Source organism: Ipomoea nil, unplaced genomic scaffold (genome assembly GCF_001879475.1).
Source record: "Ipomoea nil cultivar Tokyo-kokei standard unplaced genomic scaffold, Asagao_1.1 scaffold1043, whole genome shotgun sequence".
In the NCBI taxonomy this organism is placed as follows: Eukaryota; Viridiplantae; Streptophyta; class Magnoliopsida; order Solanales; family Convolvulaceae; genus Ipomoea; species Ipomoea nil.
In genome coordinates, this window is record NW_017617471.1 from 5,217,066 (window position 1) to 5,242,053 (window position 24,988).

The 24,988-nt window shown below is 29.5% G+C and overlaps 3 protein-coding genes across 3 annotated transcripts; 2 read left to right on the forward strand and 1 right to left on the reverse strand.

Annotated features, from left to right (window-relative positions):
• The first annotated feature begins 7,737 nt into the window (after positions 1-7,737).
• Positions 7,738-10,856, forward strand: LOC109181084 (pectin acetylesterase 8-like). Its single transcript, XM_019330840.1, has 12 exons — positions 7,738-7,838; positions 8,145-8,278; positions 8,376-8,458; positions 8,541-8,670; positions 8,764-8,843; positions 9,010-9,096; positions 9,275-9,399; positions 9,512-9,572; positions 9,675-9,731; positions 10,139-10,220; positions 10,373-10,512; positions 10,630-10,856. The coding sequence occupies exons 2-12, from the start codon at positions 8,146-8,148 to the stop codon at positions 10,747-10,749; spliced, it is 1,098 nt and encodes a 365-aa protein (XP_019186385.1). The 5' UTR covers positions 7,738-7,838; position 8,145; the 3' UTR covers positions 10,750-10,856.
• A 2,253-nt stretch (positions 10,857-13,109) lies between these two features.
• On the reverse strand, positions 13,110-14,346 carry LOC109181171 (nodulation-signaling pathway 1 protein-like). Its single transcript, XM_019330924.1, has 2 exons — positions 14,335-14,346; positions 13,110-13,868 (listed from the first exon to the last, which is right to left on the reverse strand). The coding sequence occupies exons 1-2, from the start codon at positions 14,344-14,346 to the stop codon at positions 13,110-13,112; spliced, it is 771 nt and encodes a 256-aa protein (XP_019186469.1).
• A 5,569-nt stretch (positions 14,347-19,915) lies between these two features.
• On the forward strand, positions 19,916-23,108 carry LOC109181085 (pectin acetylesterase 8-like). Its single transcript, XM_019330842.1, has 13 exons — positions 19,916-20,005; positions 20,300-20,433; positions 20,532-20,614; positions 20,699-20,828; positions 20,921-21,000; positions 21,168-21,254; positions 21,418-21,542; positions 21,655-21,715; positions 21,812-21,868; positions 22,017-22,094; positions 22,260-22,341; positions 22,443-22,581; positions 22,856-23,108. The coding sequence occupies exons 2-12, from the start codon at positions 20,301-20,303 to the stop codon at positions 22,568-22,570; spliced, it is 1,044 nt and encodes a 347-aa protein (XP_019186387.1). The 5' UTR covers positions 19,916-20,005; position 20,300; the 3' UTR covers positions 22,571-22,581; positions 22,856-23,108.
• The last annotated feature ends 1,880 nt before the right edge of the window (positions 23,109-24,988 follow it).

Below are 24,988 nucleotides of genomic sequence, written 5' to 3' on the forward strand. Positions count from 1 at the left end.
AATTTACATCCTCTCACATGCTCTGTCGGGTCGGAGTAGGGGGGTCCTTAGGGTTGGAGATTCAATCTTTTGTGACAAGAATTGAAGCTGTTGTGAAATAAAAAATATTGGTGAACAAAAATTTAAAATACTTTGAAACATAGTAAAACGTTGTTAATGACAAAATACGAAATATCATTCATGGAATGAATAATACAAAGCATCATATTGTAATACATATCAAGAGTAAAGGTTTGTGTATTTATATTTGTAGGAAAAAATGTTTACTTTAGGTAGAATATATGATAGAAGATATAAAAATCATAAAGATAATAGTTCTATTAATAAGTACTTTTATTTTATTTTGTTGAACATATTTTTGTTTGCGTGAAACAATGTTTCATATTCAGAGCCAGTCAGCCACTACTCTATAATACATGTGTTATAGATGGCTCTATAATACATATGTGTTATAGATTTTTAATTTAGTCCAAAAAATAACTACACATAGCAAATTACATCAAATAGAATTAGGTGACACTAAATAATTTCTCCATGTACAATCTTTTTTAAGTAATTCACAATTCCAATATGATGTACAAATTTCTAAAAGTTCTGGTTTACTTTGCATCATTAATACGCCCCATTCCGTATACTCTTTGATTGTCCCATTATAACATATGTCTATTTCTCTTTCTAGCTGCTTAGTAATTTCGTCAAGAGGTGAAGGTGCATTCTTTGCTGACGCTAATACAATAGAAATAATAGTGGCCAATATGAACACTATACTAATGTACTTATAACTCATTGTTGATTATTTATAATTTTATATTATGTATTTTAGTGTACAATTTTTAATTTAGTAGTTCCTCCTTTGACATCTTACATTTTTCGTGTGTGTGTATATATATATATATATATATATATATATATATATATATATATATATATTGAATTCAATTAATCTAGTAATAAATAGCATAAGTGTTGTTATTAACTATTTATAATATAATTTAACGGTAAAAGAGATCATAAATTATATATTCATTTAGTAGCTAAATTCAACTAATCAATTAATTATATGTTGGATAGGCGACATGATTTGATATTTTTGAGATATCACATCATCATTTCATCAAATGTCTTAATTTTAATTAATTTATTTATTTATTTATTTATTTTTTTGAAATACTTATGATTTTTTACAAGATAGTATATGTTTGAATCTAATCCTCCACCACCGGTCAAACGTTTGACCATCTACTTGAATGAATAATCGGGATGTCATTACATGTAATAATCTTATATGGTAGTTTGATGCAGAACGCAGTAGCTGAACAAAGAATTCTAATGATTCATTAGAACAAAACAGGAAGTACATTCATAATAATTTTCAAGTCCCTCTTCTGGTTACAAAATGGCCTAATATATAGGCATAAAACAAAGCAACGTAACATTCAAATTCTAGGAATTGTAAAAGACACATGGAAAATGAAAATGCATTTAATATAATCTAGGGAAAAGATTCTTGAGCCTCCAAACAGATATTACTCAGGTTCCTTGTGTTGTGTTGCTGGTGTGAACGCCATCATAGTTGGCGTCTTAATCTTAATAATCTTAAAATAATCAAAACATCACAAATGGAAAATCGAGTTCAAAACAAAATTCATCAAATGTCTTAATCTTAAAATCAACGTACATTTCAAACCTTCTCTTGGTATTACTAATTTTTATGAGTTTGATTATGAATTTGATTTTTGAACAATAATGTCATAGTAAATTTTAAGAGTGACTTCGCATCAGTTGTGTGTGTGTATGAACCAAGTATCTACTGACAAGTACATTTTATATTTTTATTTATGGATATATTCATATATTATTAATTTTAACTTTAATTTGTTCAATCACTTTTTTTTTTCTTTTTAATTTAAGTATGTAATTTTTATTTCCTAAATAAATTATATTTGTGCAAAAAAGAGGATAAATTAACTTCATCGTGCAATTGTCAGCATTGACCACAACACACCAAGTTGGTCTTCACAAATAAGAACCCTTGCATCAGCATTAGGCACATAAATTTTCAAGATTATAGGGATTATAAAGCTATAAAAAAATGTGAAATGTTTATGGCGTAGGAAAAGGAAAATAGATAAAACTTTATTTATGTAGAAGAAGGTGAAAAATTATAAGATTGAGACTAAATCTCTTGCTATACAAACTCTAGCTCTTTCTGTAAGCTAGCTATCTTACTGCAAACTAATGAACATGGGCTATATATGGTTGAGTTGATGAATCGCAATAGAATTATCTAAAAAAAACCTCTAACAAGCATACACCGTACAAGTAAATTATTTGTAAATTTTAATAATGCATAGACAACACAAGTACTCAACGAGCAAAGCACCCCGCAGCAAACACGGATCATTGCTCATCGGCCTTGCCACCCAAACGAGACAATGCCTATTTGCATCTGATTCTTGTGGGCTCGTTCATGTGGTAATGTTACCCTGAGTTTTAGAAAGGACCAAGCTAGCTTGTTACCCATACACAAGTACAAAATTCGTATAACTTGACAAAATTTAATTTAATACATGTATAAACTGAAATAAAAATTAATATCCACAATTGAATAATAAAGATTTGAATAATTTAAGATTTGAAAATCTGTTAGGAACCAAATAGCTACCACAACCAAGAAGCTGGGGTGGATTCAGAAATATCAATGAACAAAAAATTAACTCACTTTAAAACATGCTAAAATGTTGTTAATGACAAAATATGAAATATCATTCATTGAATGAATATCATAGAGCATCTTATTGTAATACACATCAAGATCAGAGTAAATGTTTGTGGATTTATATTTGTAGGAAAAAAAAGCGCTTACTTTAGGTTGAATATATGATAGGACATATAAAAATCATAAAGATGATAGTTTTATCAACAACAATTTTTATTTTATTTTTTTGAAAATATTTTTATGTGCATGAAGGAGTGTATCATACTCATATATAGCCACTACTACTCTATAATACATGTGTTATAGATTTTTAATTTAGTCCAAAAATTAATTAGACATAGCAACTTACATCGATCAAATAGAATTTGGTGGCACTAAATAATTTCTTCACATACAATCTTTTTTAAGTAATTCACAATTCCAATATGATATACCTACAATTTTTTGAAAGTTCTGGTTTATCTTGAAACATGTATGTAGCCAAATGCAAATACTCTGCACGCGATTGTCTTATTATAGCAATCGTCTATACTTCTTTCTAGCTCCTTAGTAATGTCCTCAAGAGGTGAAGGTGTATTTTTTGCTGATACTAATACAAAAATATAGTGGCCAATAAGACCTTTCTTGTTAAAATCGATGAGTAAGTTAACCGAGAATATAAATTTTAAGGAAGTTTTGATTATGATGGAATTCGAACCTAAGACTTTTCTTATTGAAATCATATAAGGATAAATTTGGAAATCTCAATGAAAAATTAAAATCTAAACAATATGAACCATTCATTTGATTTACTAATTTTACAGACATTTTTCCTACCTATTATAGGCCTACATTCTTTTGGCTCTTATACCATTCATTTGATTTACTAATTTTACAGACATTTTTCCTACCTATTATAGGCCTACATTCTTTTGGCTCTTACTAGTATAGTAGATTTTTATACTTAAAGTATAATAATAGTATAATTGCACAATACTAGTATATTTATCTAATTTTTTAAAACAGTATATTTATCTAATAATTATTATGATAATTAAGAAATTAAATTCATAGATATTAGTATAATTAACTAATAATTATTACATTAATTAAGATAATAATTACATCGATATTAGTATAATTATAATTAAATATGAGTGATTTTTTTCTAATAATTACAATTAATTCATTCAGATATAGATGATGAGGAAAAAAGTAAATGAGACATGGTGAAAAGTATAATTGCACGATATTAGTATAATTGTCTAATAATTATTATGATAATTAAGCTAAACATGAGTCTTTGTATTTATTTTTATAATAATTACAATTAAATTATTTCTCATTTTTCCCATATTTATTTTAGTAATAATATAATTACATAAATGTTATTGCATATCGGTTCTTTTAAGATAATTGTAGACAAACGAATCATATATTATTTAATTAATTGAGTGATACTTTTGCACTCAAATAATTGTACACGTTCAAATATTAGAATTATTTATAATTTCATCTTTAATTTTATTATCTAAATATATAATAAAAAATTTCATCCATTCATAGCACATGCATCGTACGGGTAATTTGACAATTATTTTGCTCAAATTCAAGTAAGAATAATATCAGAAAACATAATCGATCCAACTCATTTCATCAATTGCACTATATAATATTCATTTTTATAATTTATATAATTGTATATCGATTCAAATATTCTTAAAATATTATAACAAATTCATTCTGTGTGACACACGTGTGAAAGTACTAGTGTTACATAATAACTATTGGCAATTTTGAACTTTGAACAAGCCTATACCAAATAAATGTTGATTTGGCTCATTTGGAAGCAAATTTAAAATGGTGTTTAGGTTTGACACAAATAGTTACTTATAACTCATATAAAGGGTAATAAGCCTAATTTAGAAAGATATACTTCCATAAATCTTTTTAGCAAAATGGCTAATAAATGAATTGAAATAAAAGAAAATTATTAAATATTCCATTCTTCCATAACAATGTTTCTTAGATATAGTATATGCATTAAATTTGTGAATTTGGTCCTAACTGATAGAGACTTATAGCTCGATCAATTCATAGAAGTATAAACATAGACATCCTCACTAAATGAGTGAAGATAGATATTTGTAGCCCTTACTCGAGAATATGTGTACGTATACTAAGTAAACTTCGCCGATTCAAACAACTAATAAACTGTTCTTAATAGAAGTCAAATTTATTATAACTATGTGGTTACCAAGTCAAAAACCTGAAGACCAAATTGAGTGAGATTGCAACAAGAAAAATATAATTATAAACTTTATTTTTTGGAGGATGGACTTACTAATTTTGAAGTTATGATTGATGTGTTAATATTTTTTATTTTTGCAAAGATGCGTTAATATCCTTACACCCTTTTTGTATGCTCATTTAGCCATTTTTGACAATTGACAAACACTCACCTCGCCTACTAAATACAAGCACAACATGTGGCATTTTTCTCATGACATTGATGTTTAGGAAAATAATAAAATCAAATGATGATGAAAAAATTACGTGCTCGTTTACTTCATTTTTCTATTTTTTTCATTTTTTCAATTTTTCTTCTCCATTTTTTTCAATTTTCCATTTCTCTATTCCTCCAGTTTTTCATTTCTTTAAATTTCTCATTTTATTAAATACAATCATCCCATATAACATTTGTACATTTCTATGACAAAGATAATAATAATAATAATAATAATAATAATGTTAAAGACCTTGTAGTCCAATGACGCCAAGTTGTTCCCTTATAAAAAAGGTTGTGGGATCGAGCCTATGAATAGATACTGCATTGTAATAGAGTATGTGTATGAAAGTGATTGTTATTATTTGGTTGATAAGTTTTTCGAATACTCCATCAATTGAAAAATTCATACTCAAATAAAATAAGGGTTTCATTCCCTTATCCATTCTCAAGCACTACTATTAGTAACCATTCTCATTCCACCCTACCACCAAACATGTTTAATACTTTCACCAAAACTCATTACCAATACCAAGTATTTGATACTCGATCATTCCAATTTCGATTCCCATGTGCAAACCAAACACACCCTAGTGTTGAAAGGTAACAGGAAGAAGAATGGGGAAGAAAGGTAAAAAGAACGAAAGGAAGAAAGAAGAATGGGGAAGAAAGGTAAAAAACACCAAAGAAGAAAAGAAGTATGGGGAGAAAGGTAAAACACACGAAAGAGAAAAAAGAAGTATGGGGAGAAAGGTAAAAAACACGAAAGAGGAAAAAGAAGAATGGGGAAGAAAGGTAAAGATCAGAACTCGCTCAAGAATCAAGGTAAAGACCAACATAGCACTGTGCCACTGTTCTCCCGCTAGTTTCCATTTCACCAAATGGAGAATACTGATTTTGAAATCTCCAAAATCATACATAAATGAAAGATGGTAGGTGGAAAACTAAATTGGAGATATAAATTCAATTAGTAAACAAGTTTGTTATTTTCTATTTTTTCACTCTAATTTTTTATCTTTCTGAAAAATTCTTCACCTTTTCATTTTGGTAAACAGTTCTTATAACTTTTCATCATTAAGTTATAGTCTAATTGTAATTCATCCATAATTATTGGTCATACTCGCTTTTTGTCCATAAACTATAATTGACGTTATAAATTTCATTTTTTTATTAATAAAATATTAGGGACGAAGTTTGTAACATTGGAGAATGTTCATTATCCATTTTTGACAATTGACAAACTCCCATCTCACCCATTAAATACAAGCATAACATGTGACACTTTTTTTTTTTTTTTTTCTCATAACATTGATATTTGGAAAAATAATAAAATCAATTGTTCATATAATCTTCATTCTTCTCTATGATAAAGTTAGGTCCTTTCGCCTTGGCTACATTAATTATCAAAGATAATTGAATTTTACTTTTTTTTTTTTTAAGAAAGAAGGAAAATTTACAACCACTATTAGAATGTGTGTATAGGTACAAACTTTCACTTTTGTGTAATAACTAGCAAATTACACGGGATAGGTAAAACGCACTAGAAAAATTTTGTAGTGCAACATATTCGATCGAGAAAGTGTTGACAAGAATCAAACTCATAATTTTCTAGTACACGTTCAAATATTAGAATTGTTTATAATTTCATCTTTAATTTTAAAATCTAAAGATATAATAAAAAATTTCATCCGTACATCACACGTACATTGTACGGATAATTGGACAATTATTTTCTCAAATTCAAGTAAGAATAATATCAGAAACGATAAAACATTTTTTATGCTCATTTATCTATTTTTGACAATTGAAAACTTAATTTTGGAGGATAGCCATACTAATTTTTTGAAGTTATGATTGATGTGTTAATATCCATACTTCCACTTTTTATGCTCATTTATCCATTTTTGATAATTGAAAAAGTACCACCTCATCTATACAATCATAGCATGTGACATTTTTTAATTCCACTTTTTATGCTCATTTATCCATTTTTGACAATTGAAAAACGACCACCTCTTTTTTTTTTTTCCCCCACTTTTTATGCTCATTTATCCATTTTTGACAATTGAAAAACGACCCTTTTTTTTTTTTTTTTTGACTAATCCCCTATTGTAGGCACCTCTCCTTTGCGTGTCGATTTAAAGCTGCTCCTTCCCAAAGCTAAGGATAGAACCCTTTTGGGTGGGTGGGATAGCTGGCTTGGAGATTTAAGGTTGCTCCATTTTTAAAGCCAAGGATTGAACCCTTGACCTTTGGTTAGGAATGAATGAGTCTCTTCCACTCAACCACACCCTGCAAGTTCCCACCTCATCTACTTGATACAAGCATAGCATGTGACATTTTTTCTCATAACATTGACGTTAGGGAAAAAATAAATACAATTATTGTTGTTAATTATAATCTTCATTCTTCTCTAGGAGTAAGATAGGCCTTGGCTATATTAATTAGCTCAATTCACAGAGTATAGACATTGACATTCTCACTCTATATAGAGCTTGCCTTCTTCATTCACTTCTCTTCACATTACTATCATTCCTCCTCAACTCTCTCTATCTCTCTAAAAAAGCATAACTCTTTGATCTAAATTTCAAGATTGTTGTTTTCTTGCATTTGCGTATCTACGAAAGGAAAGAGGTAATACACTTATTTTTATCATATATCTACATGAAGTTGACATAATTTTTCATAGTTATTTATGCGTGTTCAATTTCTCAAAGCTGCATACATTCTTTTTTGGTTCTCTTGCTGAATATTCTTTATTTTCTTTTGAATTTGATTTTTAAAATTTTGTTCATATTTATAATGGATCCACATAATATTAGCTAAAGGTAAAATAACAATACTTTTTTCTTTTTGTTTTATCTACTAGACTACTAGTATAACATTTTTGAAAGACTATTACGTTGACTACTAGCTGATATATTTTCTTTTGATTTTTAGAATGGGACAAACAAAAATTTTGGTATGTTTGGTTTTTATGTTCATTTGCATGAACATAAAAATGAATTCAGCTTGCATGACTGGCCCTACTCCAAATGTTTCAATCACACGTCTCATAAACGACAAGGGAGCCCGTAAGTTCTAAATATCATTTTTTCTTTAAATTTATTATAATAAAAATACATTTAAAAAAGACTATTAATTTGCTGAACTTTTTATGTATAAATGTAGTCTGTCTGGATGGAACTCCACCTGCATATTATCTTGACCAGGGTGAGGGGGACGGAATAAATAACTGGGTAATTTATCTAGAGGTATGTAATTATTAGGTAATTAAACTCTTTTATGATTTAGACAACAATCTTTTAAATGATTACATTTTAACATGATTCGAAGGGGGGAGGGTGGTGCTCAACCGTGGAGGAATGCGTTTATCGATCTAAACAAAACCTTGGTTCTTCAAAGTATTTAAAGGAGAGTTTGCAATTTGCTAATATTTTGAGCAAAGATTCTAAGACAAATCCAGGTATGTAATTAATTAACTTTTCTTTTAATATCAATCAATCCATTAGTTTATTTAACTTATGATTTTCTTTTCAAATTGAATTAAATATTTCAGATTTCTATAGTTGGAATAGAGTTTATATTCACTACTGTGATGGGTCTTCCTACACCGGAGATGTTGATACTGTCAATCCCGTAAGTATCTTAAAGTACAGTTAATGTCTAAATAATGATTAGTCAGTGTAATGATTAAAAATCAATTCTTATTCTAAGTAGCATTGCCCAGTCTAATTCAAGGTAGGTTTTAATTTATAATTCATTTTAATGTTCTCCACTTATTTGATTTTTAACCTTCTTTCAGGCTACAAATATAACTTATAGAGGAGGAAGAATCTTTAATGTGGTAATGGAAGACTTGCTAAAAAGGGGAATGAAAAATGCCACAAATGTATGTGTCACATACTTGAATATAATATTGTATATATACTTTTTATATACGTGTATACTATATACTTCGTACTTTTTAAGGTGCAAATAATCAAACATGTTCTTTCCTTTCAAAAAAAAAAAAAACATGCATTCATAACTAAATTATTCGCAATATTAATAATTGATTTTTTTTATAGGCAATTCTTTCTGGAAGCTCGGCGGGTGGCTTAGCTGTTGTTTTGCATTGTGATCGGTTCCAATCACTTTTGCCAACTGGAGCAAAAGTTAAATGTTTCTCTGACTCAGCATATTTTATACACGAGTACGTGACGCTTAAATCTAGCTAATTCTATATCCTTGAATTGTTAGCATATATACCTACAACTTAATTTATGTGCAATTAGTTAACCAAACTTTGTATAATCCTACGACAGGGATCATTTGAGGGGGGAGAAACAATTCGACATTGTCTTTGAAAGATTGATTACTTTGCATGTAATACTGTAAATTTTGTCATCTAATTTTATTAGTTTCATCTCTACTCACAAAATTGTGTTGATCTGAACTTGAATTATTAATATGGGTTACAACTTACAGGGATCAGGCCAAATGCTACCCTCATTCTGCACAGATATATTCATCAAACCAAGTCTGGTAAGAACCTCTCTCTCTCTCTCTCTCTATATATATATATATATATATATATATATATATATATATATATATATATATATATATATATACACACACACACTGCCAACACTAGTTTAGATATGTTTTATGCTGCCAATATTAATGTTGACTTATTGTATTTATAGTGCTTTTTCCCCCCAGTATATATTGTCAAACATTAAGACTCCATTATTTATCGCTATGTCTTCTTTTGATCAAATCCAGGTTAGTCATTACAATAACAACAACAAAAATATTTTTGATGAATAATGTCCTATTATCCTACCTTCCTAAACTTTATCTTAGTTTTTGTAAAATGTTTTATATGGAAAGTTTATAATTATTTGCTTATTAATTAACCTGGCCTCTTTCTTTTAATCTAATCTTAGGTGAAGTATAACCTATCTCCCAAACACCATGTATGTCTCGTGTATCAGAATTGCACCTTGGTTGAGGCAAATGAAATTGAAGGTTAGTGTCTTAATATATCTTCACAATTAATCATTTAGCAAAAAAAAAAAATTAGTTAGATAATTAATTATTTTTGTGTCATATAACCTTAATTTATATAACTCCATGACTAGATTACTAAACTACTTTAAAATTTTATTTATCTATCTCAGCTTTAAGATTAGAATTTCTGGACGCATTATCAAGGGGTAATCCATCCTCCATGGGAATATGGGTGACAAGTTGCATTGGCCATGATTTGATTGAGGGTGGTTGGATTCCTCCCAAGTCCAACACTATAAATGGCAACAAGGTAATAATAATGTGTTTATGCATTCTCCCAATTACTAAAATAGTGATGATGATTAATATCATCATCTATTTTCATAAATAACGGTTAAGAATTGCTAAAATATGTTACATTTTGCAGGCACATCCAGAGGCTTTTGGCGATTGGTTTTATGATCGGTGTGCAATTAATATCATTGACATCTCCAACACATCAAAAAATTGCACCGACTCCGGAATACATATGTTGCCAATTATCTAAATATATATAGTCAAATATTACATTATATTGTTATTTTAACTATTAAAGTATAATAGCATGTATGATATTATGACTCTTAATTAAGTTGCATTTTGTAATTATATGGGTTTACAAGCTATGCACTTTTCTTTCATCATACTTTGTCATTGTTGATTTTTCTTTTTCTTTTTTTTTTTTTTTTTGGTTCGAATTTTATGAATTACTCGTCGTTTTTCTTTTTAAAAAATTTAAATTACTTTATTTTTTGCAATTCAACTCAAATGCTCTTTGATAATCAAGCAAATGAGCAATTGATAATAATGTGAAGAAATCGAATTAAAAATTAAATTAAAATTAAATTCAAATAACTTAAAACATAACATGTGGCTGAGCTAAGATGACAAGTTGACAACCTAGCTCTACTAACTACCAATCTACCATAGTCAAAATTGTTGGCAGTAACATTAAATACTCCTTATCTTTCTGGTATAAATATATATAACTTAATCCGAATTAAAACATGTACTCCTTAATATAATCTGAAGAGAACTTATAGAAAGGATTATTTGTAATTAAATTTTAATAATGCATAGACGACACAAGTACTAAACGAGCACGGATCATTGCTCATCTGATAATTCTTATGGGCTCGTTCATGTGGTAAGGTTGCCCTGAGTTTTACAAAGGACCAAGCTAGCTTGTTGCCCATACACAAGTGCAACAAATTTCGTATAACTTGACAAAATTTAATACATGTATAAACTGAAAAAGAAAATTAATGTCCACAAATGAATAATAAAGATTTGAATAATTTAAGATTTGAAAATCTGATAGGAACCGAATAACTACAACAAAGAAGCTGGGGTGGAGCCAAAAATATCAACGAACAAAAAATTAAAACACTTTGAAACATGGCAAAATGTTGTTAGTGACAAAATATGAAATACCATTCATTGAATAAATATTAGATATAATCTTATTGTATTGTACGTAATACACATGCATCAAGAGTAAATGTTTGTGAATTTATATTTGTAGGAAAAGAAAAAAAAATGCTTACTTTAGGTTGAATGAGAAAAAATATAAAAATCATAAAGATGATAGTTTTATCAACAACTATCTTTATTTTATTTTGTTGAACATATTTTTTTGTTTGTGTGAAATAATGTACCATACTCACAGTCACTACTCTATAATACGTGTGTTATAAATTTTTAATTTAGTCCAAAAAGTAACTAGACATAGCAACTTACATCAAATAGAATTAGGTGGCACTAAATAATTTCTCCACGTACAATCTTTCTTAAGTAATTCACAATTCCAATATGATCTACAATTATTTAAAAGGTCTGATTTAGTTTGTACCATAAATCCGCCCCATTCTAAATACTCTTTGATTGTCCCATTATAGCAATTGTCTATTCTTTTCTCTAGCTCCTTAGTAATGTCTTCAAGAGGTGGAGGTGCACTCTTTGTTGGCTCTAATACAATAAAAAGAGTGGCCAATACGAACACTATACTAATGTACTTATAACTCATCGCTAATTATTTATATTATGTTTTCTAGTGTACAATTTTTAATTTAGTTATTCTCCTTTTTACATCTCACATTATTTTTCGTGTGTGTCTATATATATGTGTGTGTGTTGAATTCAATTAATCTAGTAATAGGTGTTGTTATGAACTATTCATAATATAATTTAACGGAAAAAAGTATCATAAATTATCTATTCATTTAGTAGCTAAATTCAATTAATCAAGAGTTAATCAATGATTTGGTCCCTCAATTATTGTCAAACTGTGAATGTAGTCCTCTAATTTCTTAATCATCGATTTAGTCCCCGAAAATAATTTTTTTTAGTAATTTTAGTCCCTCCGTCCGTTTTCCGGCAACACTCCGATTAGACCTCCGATTTACCAGGGTCAATTTTGTCAATTCATTTGTTTATTCACTTCCTACTTGCTTAACCCACACTTTGAGTTCGGCATCTTTCTCTTCTATGGAACCACACTCCGGCAACCACGCTCGCGCTGTGTCGATTGCATCTTCTCCAAATGCTTGGCCTACAAACCCAACACTCATCATTCTCTGTCACCATTTCTCTTTACACTCATTCATTTCTCCCACATTTGCCAATGCCTTTGCTGCTTCTCCTTCCATCATATATAGTGTAGGGATGGAATCCATGAAGGCCGCCGTGGACCGCCAGTGGCCACCGGATATTCCACTCGGGAAGGTGCACAAGAAGCTAATTAAAGGGCTGATCGGCTGCGAAATGGTGCGGTTCAAGTTCAGAAAGGGCTGCATAACTTTCTACATCTACGCCGTGAGGAGAGCCGGAAACTTGGGATTCTCTCGCGCCGACGATCTGAGAACGGTTTTATAGTCGACTGTGGAGCTCAAAGATTTCTTGGATCACACGGCGATGTTGGCGGTGCCGAACCAGAGAAGCATCCACTGCGCCGCTCCGCCGCCGCCCGTCGCCATGGCTCACTAGCCATATCTTCTTCTTACTCAATATTTTCCTTCTCACTAGCCCGTCGGCATCTTTCTCTTCCATGGAACCACACTCTGGCAACCACGCTCGTGCTGTGTCGATTGCATCTTCTCGAAATGCTTGGCCTACAAACCCAACACTCATCATTCTCTGGCACCATTTCTCTTTACACTCATTCATTTCTCCCACATTTGTCAATGCCTTTACTGCTTCTCCTTCCATCCACAAGTACTCCACCCTCCTGGATAATCCATTGGCGAAGTCCCCGCAATGGCTGCAGCTACAATCTGCATTGTTCTCGCTCAAAACCACGCCTTTTGGACCTAAATTCCTCAGCCCTCTCAAGAACTCTGACCTGTCATCTGGGGAGTGGTGGCTCAGGTTGTGGAGCCTGAACTGGGCAGAAATGATCAAGATCTCATCTGGGGAGGAGTTTAAGGTCTGGGAATTTAGGTTCTGAAGTGGGAAATTTTCAAGCTTGTTGATCTGCAGGTTGATGTTAATCCTCTTTGCATAACCAAGAAGGTATTTGAAGAAGTCATAGCCTGGTGGAGAAACCAGAAATGGTGTACTTGTGAAGTGGTGATTGTCGATGACTGTGAGCCTGACAAGCGGCGGAGGCCCTCCCGGCCGGCGAGTTAGCTCCTCAAAAAGCGTCGGTGTGGGTTAAGCAAGTAGGAAGTGAATAAACAAATGAAATGACAAAATTGACCCTGGTAAATCGGAGGTATAACCGGAGTGTTGCCGGAAAATGGATGGATGGACTAAAATGACTAAAAAGAATTATTTTCGGGGACTAAATCGATGATTAAGGAATTAGGGGACTACATTCACAGTTTGGCAATAATTGAGGGACCAAATCGTTGATTAACTCATTAATAAATTAATTATATGTTGGGTAGGCAACATGATTAGATAACTTTGAGATATCACGTCATCATTTCAAAAAGTAAAAATTGTGATAATTAAATTATTTTTTTGAAACGTGATAATTAATTTATTTTCTCTCTAATTTAATACTTTAAGGCTCACATTCCTTTTAGACATAACACCCACCAACAGAGACGGAGCCAAAGGGGGCGGGGGGCAGCTGCCTCCCTCACCCTACCTCCACCTCCATCCCATAAATAACATTTGTATGTATATATGTATATATAGTACATGTTTTATTGTTAGTATAAAAAAAAAAACTATTAAATGTTAATAAGAAATGAGTTAGATTAGTTGGTAAAACACATGTTTGGTAATAGTAAAGGTTAAGGGTTCAAATCTTTTTGCATTAACATAGTTCCCTATGGTTTCAACACAGTCACGTTTTTAATAGTTTTTTAATATTTAACACACACGCATTCTTTTATATTAATAATGAGATGTGTAATTTATAATGTATTTTCTATTCAAATTATTTTATCAAATTAATTATGTTTCATATTTTGTTATAAATATTTTTATAAAGTTTCGATGTGTTTTATTTTTTTCACCCATATTTAACAATATTTATAACTATATTTCTTAGGTAATTTATTTATTTTTTTAAATTATCTCTTTTGTTTAATGTTTCGCCTTTACTGGAACATTTTTTTTGAATCCGTCCATACTTCTTCGCCCCCCTCAACCGAATTTTTGGCTCCGCCCACCAATGCTCCATTAGCGGCGCGGAACAATAACAGATCCGCCAAGAAGCAAAATCTTAGCTACAACAACTCCGACTCTACCAATGCATATATTATTATATTTTCGATAAGAAAAAAAATTGAAAATAAATAATTAAATATACACTCATAAATATTCTATGATATTGTAGAAATTTTTTATTTTCGTGGAAAAAATCAAATCCAATGTCTGTTAATTAGGAGCACAGACTTTCTTTAAAACTGATTTGATACATTTCAAGGGTGTCAAGAGCATGGTTGTGTTATTCTTCAGGATAAATGGATTACCAACCATATAATTTTTTTACTAAGCTATATTGTTCTGGCAAACGTGATCAAAGGGAACACCACCAAAAGGTGTGTATGATTAAATTTAACTCCTTTGTAATAGCATGCAAATCACACATGACAGGCCAGTTAGTTGTACTAGGAAAACATTATAGTACAACTGGCTTAATCAAAAGTGTGTGGACAAAAATCTAACTCACAATTTTCTAGTACGACAATCATGTTCTACTTGCTCGTTCGCTCTCTCTAAGACAATTTTACAATATAATTATTAAGAGTGATGTTGATTGAATTTGATGATATCTTAATTTTATTTAGAATATTCAAATTTTCATATAATGTTTTTGCAACATGATATATATTTGGACCAAATAATAATTAAAATATGTTTTGTTTAATTATGCAATTAAGAGAAGGCTTGAAATGTACCATTGATTTTGAGATTAAGACAATTGATGAATTTGGTTTTGAACTCGATTTTCCATTTGTTATGTTTTGATTATTTGTCATTGCAAAAGGTCCAAGTCTAATGTCATTTTGGTAATACTAATTTTTATGAGTTTGATTATGAATTTGACTTTTGAACAATAATGTTATGAAAAATTTTAAGAATGACATTTACTTTTTTCCTCATCCTCCTCCATGAATGAATTAATTGTAATTATTATAAAAATAAATTCAATAATCCATGTTTAATTATAAGTATACTAATATTCGTGTAATTGTTAAATTACTTAACATAATAATTATTAGTTAATTATATTAAAATATGTGCAATTAATTCTTCTAATACAACCAAAAAAAAAATTGTTTCTTTTACATTTTCATAAAAACAAAGCTTAAATAATGTACATCAACATTACACTACATATGCACATCTTAATTAGTAACATTTATCATTTACTATATTCATAATATTTGTTTTATATGTATGTTCATAAATCTTTAATACTAATGCACATAAACATTAAACTGTACTATTAGTACAACTAACATGCATATCTATTTTCAAAATATTCACTCTATAATTTCATAATTCCTTTACGGTTATATTTACAAAGATCAATAATATGCATGATGAATTGTTTATTATATATCTTGAACGAAAATAGTATGTATATGAAGTAATTTATACTACTTAAATGATTTTGGAGAAACCTATATAATTTAAATTGTTCGTATAATTAATTTAAACTTTGGAACAAATTAAATAACTTGATTTTGAATAAATTATTATTAATTTAGTTCAAATACTTTTACGATCAATTATATTTGATATTTAGTTTTCAAAGAAACTATTAACTTAATTTTACATAATAATAACTATTGGCAAGCCAAGCACCTTGTGCTTAGATGTCATGTAGTGATCTCTCCTATACGGAAGGTCATGAGATCAAGTTTGAGTAGATGTGTTGTTAACTCTTTGTGTCCCATTAGATTGAGAAAGTATGTTTTAATGGAATTAGTAGCATTAAAAAAAAAAAAAAACTATTGGCAATTTTCAAACTAATACCAAGTAAATAATTAATGTTGATTTGACTCATTTGGAAGCAAACTTAAAATGGTGTTTAGGTTTGACATATGTAGTTACCTAACTCGATCTATAAAGGATAATAAGCCTAATTTCGGAAGATATACTTCCATAAATTTTTTTAGTAAAATGGCTAATAAATGAATTGAGATAAAAGAAAATTATTAAATATTCCATTCTTCCATAACAATGTTTCTTAGATATAGTATATGCATTAAATTTGTGAATTTGGTCCATCCTAACTGATAGAGACTTATAGCTCGATCAATTTATAGAAGTATAGACATAGACATCCCTACTAAATGAGTGAAGATAGATATGTACTACTCGAGAATATGTGTATATATATGTACTAAGTAAACTCTGCCGACTCAAATAACTAATAGATCGCTCTCAATATGAGTCAAACTTATAACTATGTGATTACCAAGTCAACAATCTGAAGACCAATTTGAGTGAGATTGCAACAAGAAAAATATAATTATAAACTTAATTTTTTGGAGGATGGACTTACTACTTTTGAAGTCATGATTGATGTGTTAATATCTTCTTCTTTTTTTTTTTTTTAGCAAAGATGCGTTAATATCCTTACACCCTTTTGCTCATTTAGCCATTTTTGACAATTGACAAACACTCACCTCGCCTAATAAATACAAGCACATGTGACATTTTTCTCATGACATTGATGTTTGGAAAAATAATAAAATCAATTGATAGATTGAAAAAATTACGTGGTCCATTTACTTTATTTCTCTATTTTTTTTTTATTTTTTTATTTTTTCAATTTACCTTCTCCATTTCTTCAATTTTTCATTTTTCTATTCCTCCAGTTTTTCATTTCTTTAATTTTCTCCGACATAGATAGCATTTGTACATTTCTACGACAAAGATAATAATAATAATAATAATAATAATAATAATAATAATAATAATAATAATAATAATAATGTCAAGGACCTTGTAGTCCAATGAAATCAAATTGTTCTCTTATAAGGGAGGTTGTGGGATCGAGTCTATGAATAGATACTGTATTGTAATAGAGTAGTGAATAATATTCAAATTCAAAATAACAATAATAATAAGTGTTGAAAGGTAACAGGAAGAAGAGTGGGGAAGAAAGGTAAAAAACACGAAAGAAAGAAAGAAGAATGGGGAAGAAAGGTAAAAAACACCAAAGAAGAAAAGAAGTATGGGGAGAAAGGTAAAACACACGAAAGAGAAGAAAGAAGTATGGGGAGAAAGGTAAAAAACACGAAAGAGAAAAAAAAAAAAAAAAGAAGAATGGGGAAGAAAGGTAAAGATCAGAACTCGCTCAAGAATCAAGGTAAAGACCAACATAGCACTGTGCCACTGTTCACCCGCTAGTTTCCATTTCTCCAAATGGGGAATACTGATTTTGAAATCTCTAAAATCATACATAAATGAAAGATGGTAGGTGGAAAATTAAATTGGGGGAAAATGGCACTTCTTCCCCTTAAGTTATATACTTATAACACTTTCTCCCCCTGAATTATTCAAGTGGCTGTTTTTCTCCCTGAAATGTTAAATGGACATATTTACCCTTAAAATAAATATTTAAAATAAATATTTCATTTATTTTCCTTCTCCAACAAATTATGACAATAATTTGGTTCAAACCAAACAAACACTATAGCAACCAAACCGAAATATTCCAATTACAATTTAGAATCGAAACTCGATATTTAGAGTTTATTAAAATCGCGAACCGGAACGGACGATTCATGTACCGAACTGAAAAAATAAAATATATTTATTGTTGAATTTAGACTATTTAAAATAAAAAATAAAATTTTAAAATAAAGACGGTTCAAAATTGCGAACCGGATCCAGAACCGCTGATTCACGGTTCAAGATCCAATTTTTTTTATTCATAATTTTAATAAATTGAAATTCAAATATTAGGTTCTAGATCTGAATCATAACCGGAAACTTTTAATTCAATTGTTATAGTGTCCGGTTCAGTTTGATCTGAAGCGTGGTCATCCCTACGTATACGCGATAATTGTTGGAGAAGTAAAATAAATAAAATGTTTACTTTAAGGGTAGAAATGTCAATTTAATATATCAGGGGGAAAAACCACCACTTTTAGAATAATTGAGGGAGCTAATGTGCTTACCTAAATAATTGAGGGGGAAAAATAACTATAAGTATATAACTCAGGGGGAAAAAGTGTCATTTTTTCCTTAAATTGGAGATATAAATTTAATTGCTAAACAAGTTTTTTATTTTTTATTTTTTCACTCCTCTAATTTTCTATTTTTCTGAAAAATTCTCCATTTTTTCATTTTGGTAAACAGTTTTTACAACTTTTTATCCTTAAATTATAGTCTAATTGTAATTCATCCATAATTATTGGTCATACTCGCTTTCTGTCCGTAAGCTATAATTAATGTTATAAATTTCATTTCTTTATTAATAAAATATTAGGGACGAAATTTGTAACATTGGAGAATGTTTATTATCCATTTTTGACAATTGACAAACTCCCATCTCACCCATTAAATACAAGCATAAGACACTTTTTTTTTTCTTCTCATAACATTGATATTTGGAAAAATAATAAAATCAATTGTTCATATAGTCTTCATTCTTCTCTATGATAAAGTTAGGCCCTTTCGCCTTGGCTACATTAATTATCAAAGATAATTGAATTTTACTTTTTGTTTTTTTGAGAAAGAAGGAAAATTTACAACCACTATTAGAATATGTGTATAGGTAAAAACTTTCACTTTTATGTAATAACTAGCAAATTACACGTGATAGGTAAGGCGCACTAGAAAAATTTTGTAGTGCAACATATTTGATCGAGAAAGTGTTGACAAAAATCAAACTCATAATTTTCTAGCCTAGAGATTTAAGGTTACTCCATTCCCAAAGCCAAGAATTGAACCCTTAACCTTTGGTTAAAAATGAATGAGTCACTTCCACTCAACCACACCCTTCAAGTTCCCACCTCATTTACTTTATACAAGCATAGCATGTGACATTTTTTCTCATAACATTGACGTTAGGGAAAAAAATAAATTCAATTATTGTTGTTATAATCTTCATTCTTCTCTAGGAGTAAGCTAGGCCCTTCGGCCTTGGCTATATTAATTAGCTCAATTCACAGTGTATAGACATTGACATTCTCACTCTATATATAGCTTGCCTTCTTCATTCACTTCTCTTCACATTACTATCATTCCTCCTCAACTCTCTCCATCTCTCTAAAAAAGCATAACTCTTTGATCTAAATTTCAAGATTGGTGTTTTCTTGCATTTGCGTATCTACGAAAGGAAAGAGGTAATACACTTATTTTTATCATATATCTACATGAAGTTGACATAATTTTTCATAGTTATTTATGCGTGTTCAATTTCTCAAAGCTGTGTGTATTCTTTTTTGGTTCTCTTGCGGAAAATTCTTTATTTTCTTTTGAATTTGATTTTTAATATTTTGTTCATATTTAAAATGGATCCACTTAATATTTGCTACATGGAAAATAACAATAATTTTTTTCTTTTTTGTTTTATCTATAACATTTTTGAAAGACTGTTACGTTGACTACTAGCTGACATATTTTCTTTTGATTTTTAGAATGGAGCAAACAAAAACTTTGGTATGCTTGTTTTTTATGTTCATTTGCGTGAACATAAAAATAAATTCAGCTTGCATGACTGGCCCTACTCTGAATGTTTCAATCACACGTCTCATAAATGACAAGGGAGCCCGTAAGTTCTAAATATCATTTATTTTCTTTAAATTTATAATAATAAAATAAATTTAAAAAAGACTATTAATTTGTTGAACTTTTTATGTATAAATGTAGTCTGTCTGGATGGAACTCCACCTGCATATTTTCTTGACCAGGGTGAGGGGGACGGAATAAATAACTGGGTAATTTATCTAGAGGTATGTAATTACATAATTAAACTCTTTTATGATTTAATTTAGATAACAATCTTTTAAATGATTACATTTTAACATGATTGAAAGGGAGGAGGGTGGTGCTCAACCGTAGATGAATGCGTTGATCGATCTACAAAAAATCTTGGTTCTTCAAAGTTTTTAAATGAGAGTATGGAATTTGATAATATTTTGAGCAAAGATTCTAAGACAAATCCGGGTATGTATTTATTAATTAACTTTTCTTTTAATATCAATCCATTAGTTTATTTAACTTATGATTTCCTTTTCAAATTGAATTAAATATTTCAGATTTCTATAGTTGGAATAGAGTTTTTATTCATTACTGTGATGGGTCTTCCTACACCGGAGATGTTGATACTGTCAACCCCGTAAGTATCTTAAAGTATAATTAATGTTTAAAATAATGATTAGTCAGTGTAATGATTAAAAATCAATTCTTATTCTAAATAGCATTGCCCTGCCTAATTCAAGGTAGGTTATAATTTATAATTCATTTTAATGTTCTCCACTAATTTGATTTTCAACCTTCTTTCAGGCTACAAATATAACTTATAGAGGAGGGAGAATCTTTAATGTGGTAATGGAAGACTTGCTAAAAAGGGGAATGAAAAATGCCACAAATGTATGTGTCACATACTTGAATATAATATTGTATATATGTTTGTTTATTTTACCTTTTATATACGTGTATACTATATAATTTGTACTTTTTATTAAGTTGCAAATAATCAAGCATGTATTCATAATTACATTATTCGCAATATTAATGATTTATTTTTTGGTAGGCAATTCTTTCTGGAAGCTCGGCGGGTGGCTTAGCTGTTATTTTGCATTGTGATCGGTTCCAATCACTTTTGCCAACTGGAACAAAAGTTAAATGTTTCTCTGACTCAGCATATTTTTTACACGAGTACGTGATACTTAAATCTAGCTAATTCTATATCCTTGAATTGTTAGCATATATACCTACAACTTAATTTATATGCAATTAGTTAACCAAACTTTGTATAATCCTACGACAGGGATCATTTGAGGGGGGAGAAACAATTCGACATTGTCTTCGAAAGATTGATTACTTTGCATGTAATACTGTAAATTTTTGTCGTCTAATTTTAATAATTTCATCTCTAGTCGCAAAATTGTGTTGATCTAAACTTGAATTATTAATATGGGTTACAGGGATCAGGCCAAATGCTACCCTCATTCTGCACAGATATATTCCTCAAACCAAGTCTGGTAAGAACCTATATATATATATATATATATATATATATATATATATATATATATATATATATATATATATATATATATATATGCTGCCAATACTAGTTTAGATATGTTTTATGCTGCCAATATTAATGTTGACTTATTGTATTTACAGTGCTTTTTCCCCCAGTATATATTGTCAAACATTAAGACTCCATTATTTATCGCTATGTCTTCTTTTGATCAAATCCAGGTTAGTCATTACAATAACAATAAAAATATTTTTGATATATGAATAATGTCCTATTATCCTACCTTCGTAAACTTTATCCTAGTTTTGGTCAAATGTTTTATATGGACAGTTTATAATTATTTGCTTATTAATTAACCTGGTCTCTTTCTTTTAATCTAATCTTAGGTTAAGTATAACCTATCTCCCAAACACCATGTATGTCTCGTGTATCAGAATTGCACCTTGGTTGAGGCAAATGAAATTGAAGGTTAGTGTCTTAAAATTGTTTTTAGTTAGATTAATTATTTTGTATCATATAACCTTAATTTATATAACTTCATGACTTACTAAACTACTTATTTATCTCAGCGTTGAGATTAGAATTTCTGGACGCATTACCAAGGGGTAATCCATCCTCTAGGGGAATATGGGTGACAAGTTGCATTGCCCATGATTTGATTGAGGGTGGTTGGGTTCCTCCAAGTCCAACACTATAAATGGCAACAAGGTAATAATAATTTGTTTATGCATTCTCCCAACTAAAATATAATAGTGATGATGATTAATATCATCCATCTATTTTGATAAATAACGGTTGAGAATTACTAAAATAGTGATGATTAATATGCCTCCATCAGGTCCACTCTTTTGCACTCAAAAAAAAAAAAAAAAAAACAAAAACAAAAACAAAAACAAAAAAACAAAAACAAAAAAAAACAAGCAAACGAAGTTAATATACAAAAACGTTTCTTATAAACAAAGTGAACTGTTACATTTTGCAGGCACATCCAGAGGCTTTTGGCGATTGGTTTTATGATCGGTGTACAATTAATATCATTGACATCTCCAACACATCAAAAAATTGCACTGACTCTGGAATACATATGTTGCCAATTATCTAAATATAGTAAAATATTATGTTATATTGTTATTTTAACTATTAAAGTATAATAGCATGTATGATATTATATATATTTCACAAGACTCTTAATTAAGTTGGATTGTGTAATTATATGGGTTTACAAGCTATACACTTTTCATTCATAATACTCTATCATGATTGATTTTTTTTTTTTTTTTTTTTTTTTTTTTTGGGTTCGAATTTTATGAATTACTCGTCGTTCTTCTTTTAAAAAAAAAAAATTAAATTACTTAAATTTTTTGCAATTCAACTCAAATGCACTTTGATAATCAAGCAATTGATAATAATGCATGCGAAGAAATTGAATTAAAAATTAAAATTAAATTCAAATAAAACATAACATGTGGCTAAGCTATGCATGACAACCTAGCTCTACTAACTAGTAACTACCAATCTGCCATAGTCAAAGTGTTGGCAGTAACATTAAATATTCCCTATCTTTCTTGTATAATTTACAGTTCAAATAATTTTTTTACAAAGTGATATATATATATATATATATATATATATATATATATATATATATATATATATATATATATATATATATATATATATATATATATTGATTTTGATATAATTTACAGTAACCACCAATCTACCATGTACTCCTTAATTACTATAATCGGAAGAGAACTTATAGAAAGGATCAATTATTTGTTGCCGATGCTAGTGAAGAGAAAACAATATTTTGTAAGAATACCACATCAACGTGCTTATAACTTTTAAGAGAGGATTGGGCACTATTGCCACTAAACTCAATGTCTTTAGCAGTATTTTAGTTGGCATTGTTTAATTATTGTTTACAAATTTAATAATTAATTATTTAACTATTAGATCAAGAGCTTACCATTATAACAAAATTTATATTCTCTCTGTTTTATTTTATCTGTCATACTTACTATTCGCGGGTCAAACTAACTCTCTTTTCTTTAATTTTTTTTTTACATAATTTTAAATTTGATTTTTCTTGTTTAATAGTACTTTTAGTGTATAATATATAAATTCTGTATATTAATACTAAACTTAATATTATGCAAAATTGAATTAAAATAACTTCAGTCAAGTCTCGTTAATCGAATCAAATGCATAAAATGGGACGGAGGAAGTAATTAGTAGCGAATGCATAATTTTATTTTGTTATACTTATGTAACAATGTAACAATTAGTGTCACTTTTCAATGGTAAGATATTAGATTTAATTCTCAAAACATATGCCCAACAGCTACAAGATAGTGGTTAGGGTACCCATGAGAACGTGGATGAAATGACAAGAGTCTTTTCTCCTATTAACTAGAGATTTCAAGATCTTGAATATATTGAATTGTAAATGTTGACATATTATATTTTATAGAAGGAATAAGGTCCAAATTGGCCACTGAACGTAACATGAAAATGCAATTAGGCCACTGAACGAAAAAATGCACAATTAGACCACTTAACACCCCTTATGTATGCAATTTCACCTGATAGTAAGTTACCACCTATTTCATCATGTTGCTTGCTTATGTGGATGAGGAGTTGTCATTTTTAATATTTTTTTTGAAAGGCATTTTAAATAATTTTAAATAATAAAATTTAAAAATTAATAAAATTTAAAAAAAAAAAAAAAAAAAAAACAGAGAGAGAACGCCGGGGCTGGCGGACACCCCCTTCCCCGCCCCCTCCTCCTTCGTCCCCCGGTCGGAGACGAAACAGGCTCTTCACCTCCGGTTGGAGACGAAGGAGGAGGGGGAAAGGGGGTGGCTACCAACGTTTTCCTTTATTTTAATTTATTTTTATTTTTATTTTTAAAGTTTATTATTAAAAATTATTAAAAATGTCAACTCACCATCCACATAAGCAGGTTCAATGGCCTAATTGCATACATTTTTTAAGGAATAAGGTTCAAATATGCCACTCAACTGCACACCAAAGTGTAATTAGGGCGTTGAACTAAAAAAATTGCAATTGAGCTAATGAAAAACACAAAAACATGCAATTTAGCCCAAAA

Coding starts and splice junctions, on each gene's coding strand:
- LOC109181084 (XM_019330840.1), top strand. CDS start 8,146: ATGGGACAAACAAAAATTTTGGTATGTTTGGTTTTTATGTTCATTTGC. Junction 8,844..9,009: donor ATGTTGATACTGTCAATCCC/GTAAGTATCTTA, acceptor ACCTTCTTTCAG/GCTACAAATATAACTTATAG. Junction 9,400..9,511: donor TCAGCATATTTTATACACGA/GTACGTGACGCT, acceptor ATCCTACGACAG/GGATCATTTGAGGGGGGAGA.
- LOC109181085 (XM_019330842.1), top strand. CDS start 20,301: ATGGAGCAAACAAAAACTTTGGTATGCTTGTTTTTTATGTTCATTTGC. Junction 20,829..20,920: donor AGATTCTAAGACAAATCCGG/GTATGTATTTAT, acceptor TAAATATTTCAG/ATTTCTATAGTTGGAATAGA. Junction 21,001..21,167: donor ATGTTGATACTGTCAACCCC/GTAAGTATCTTA, acceptor ACCTTCTTTCAG/GCTACAAATATAACTTATAG.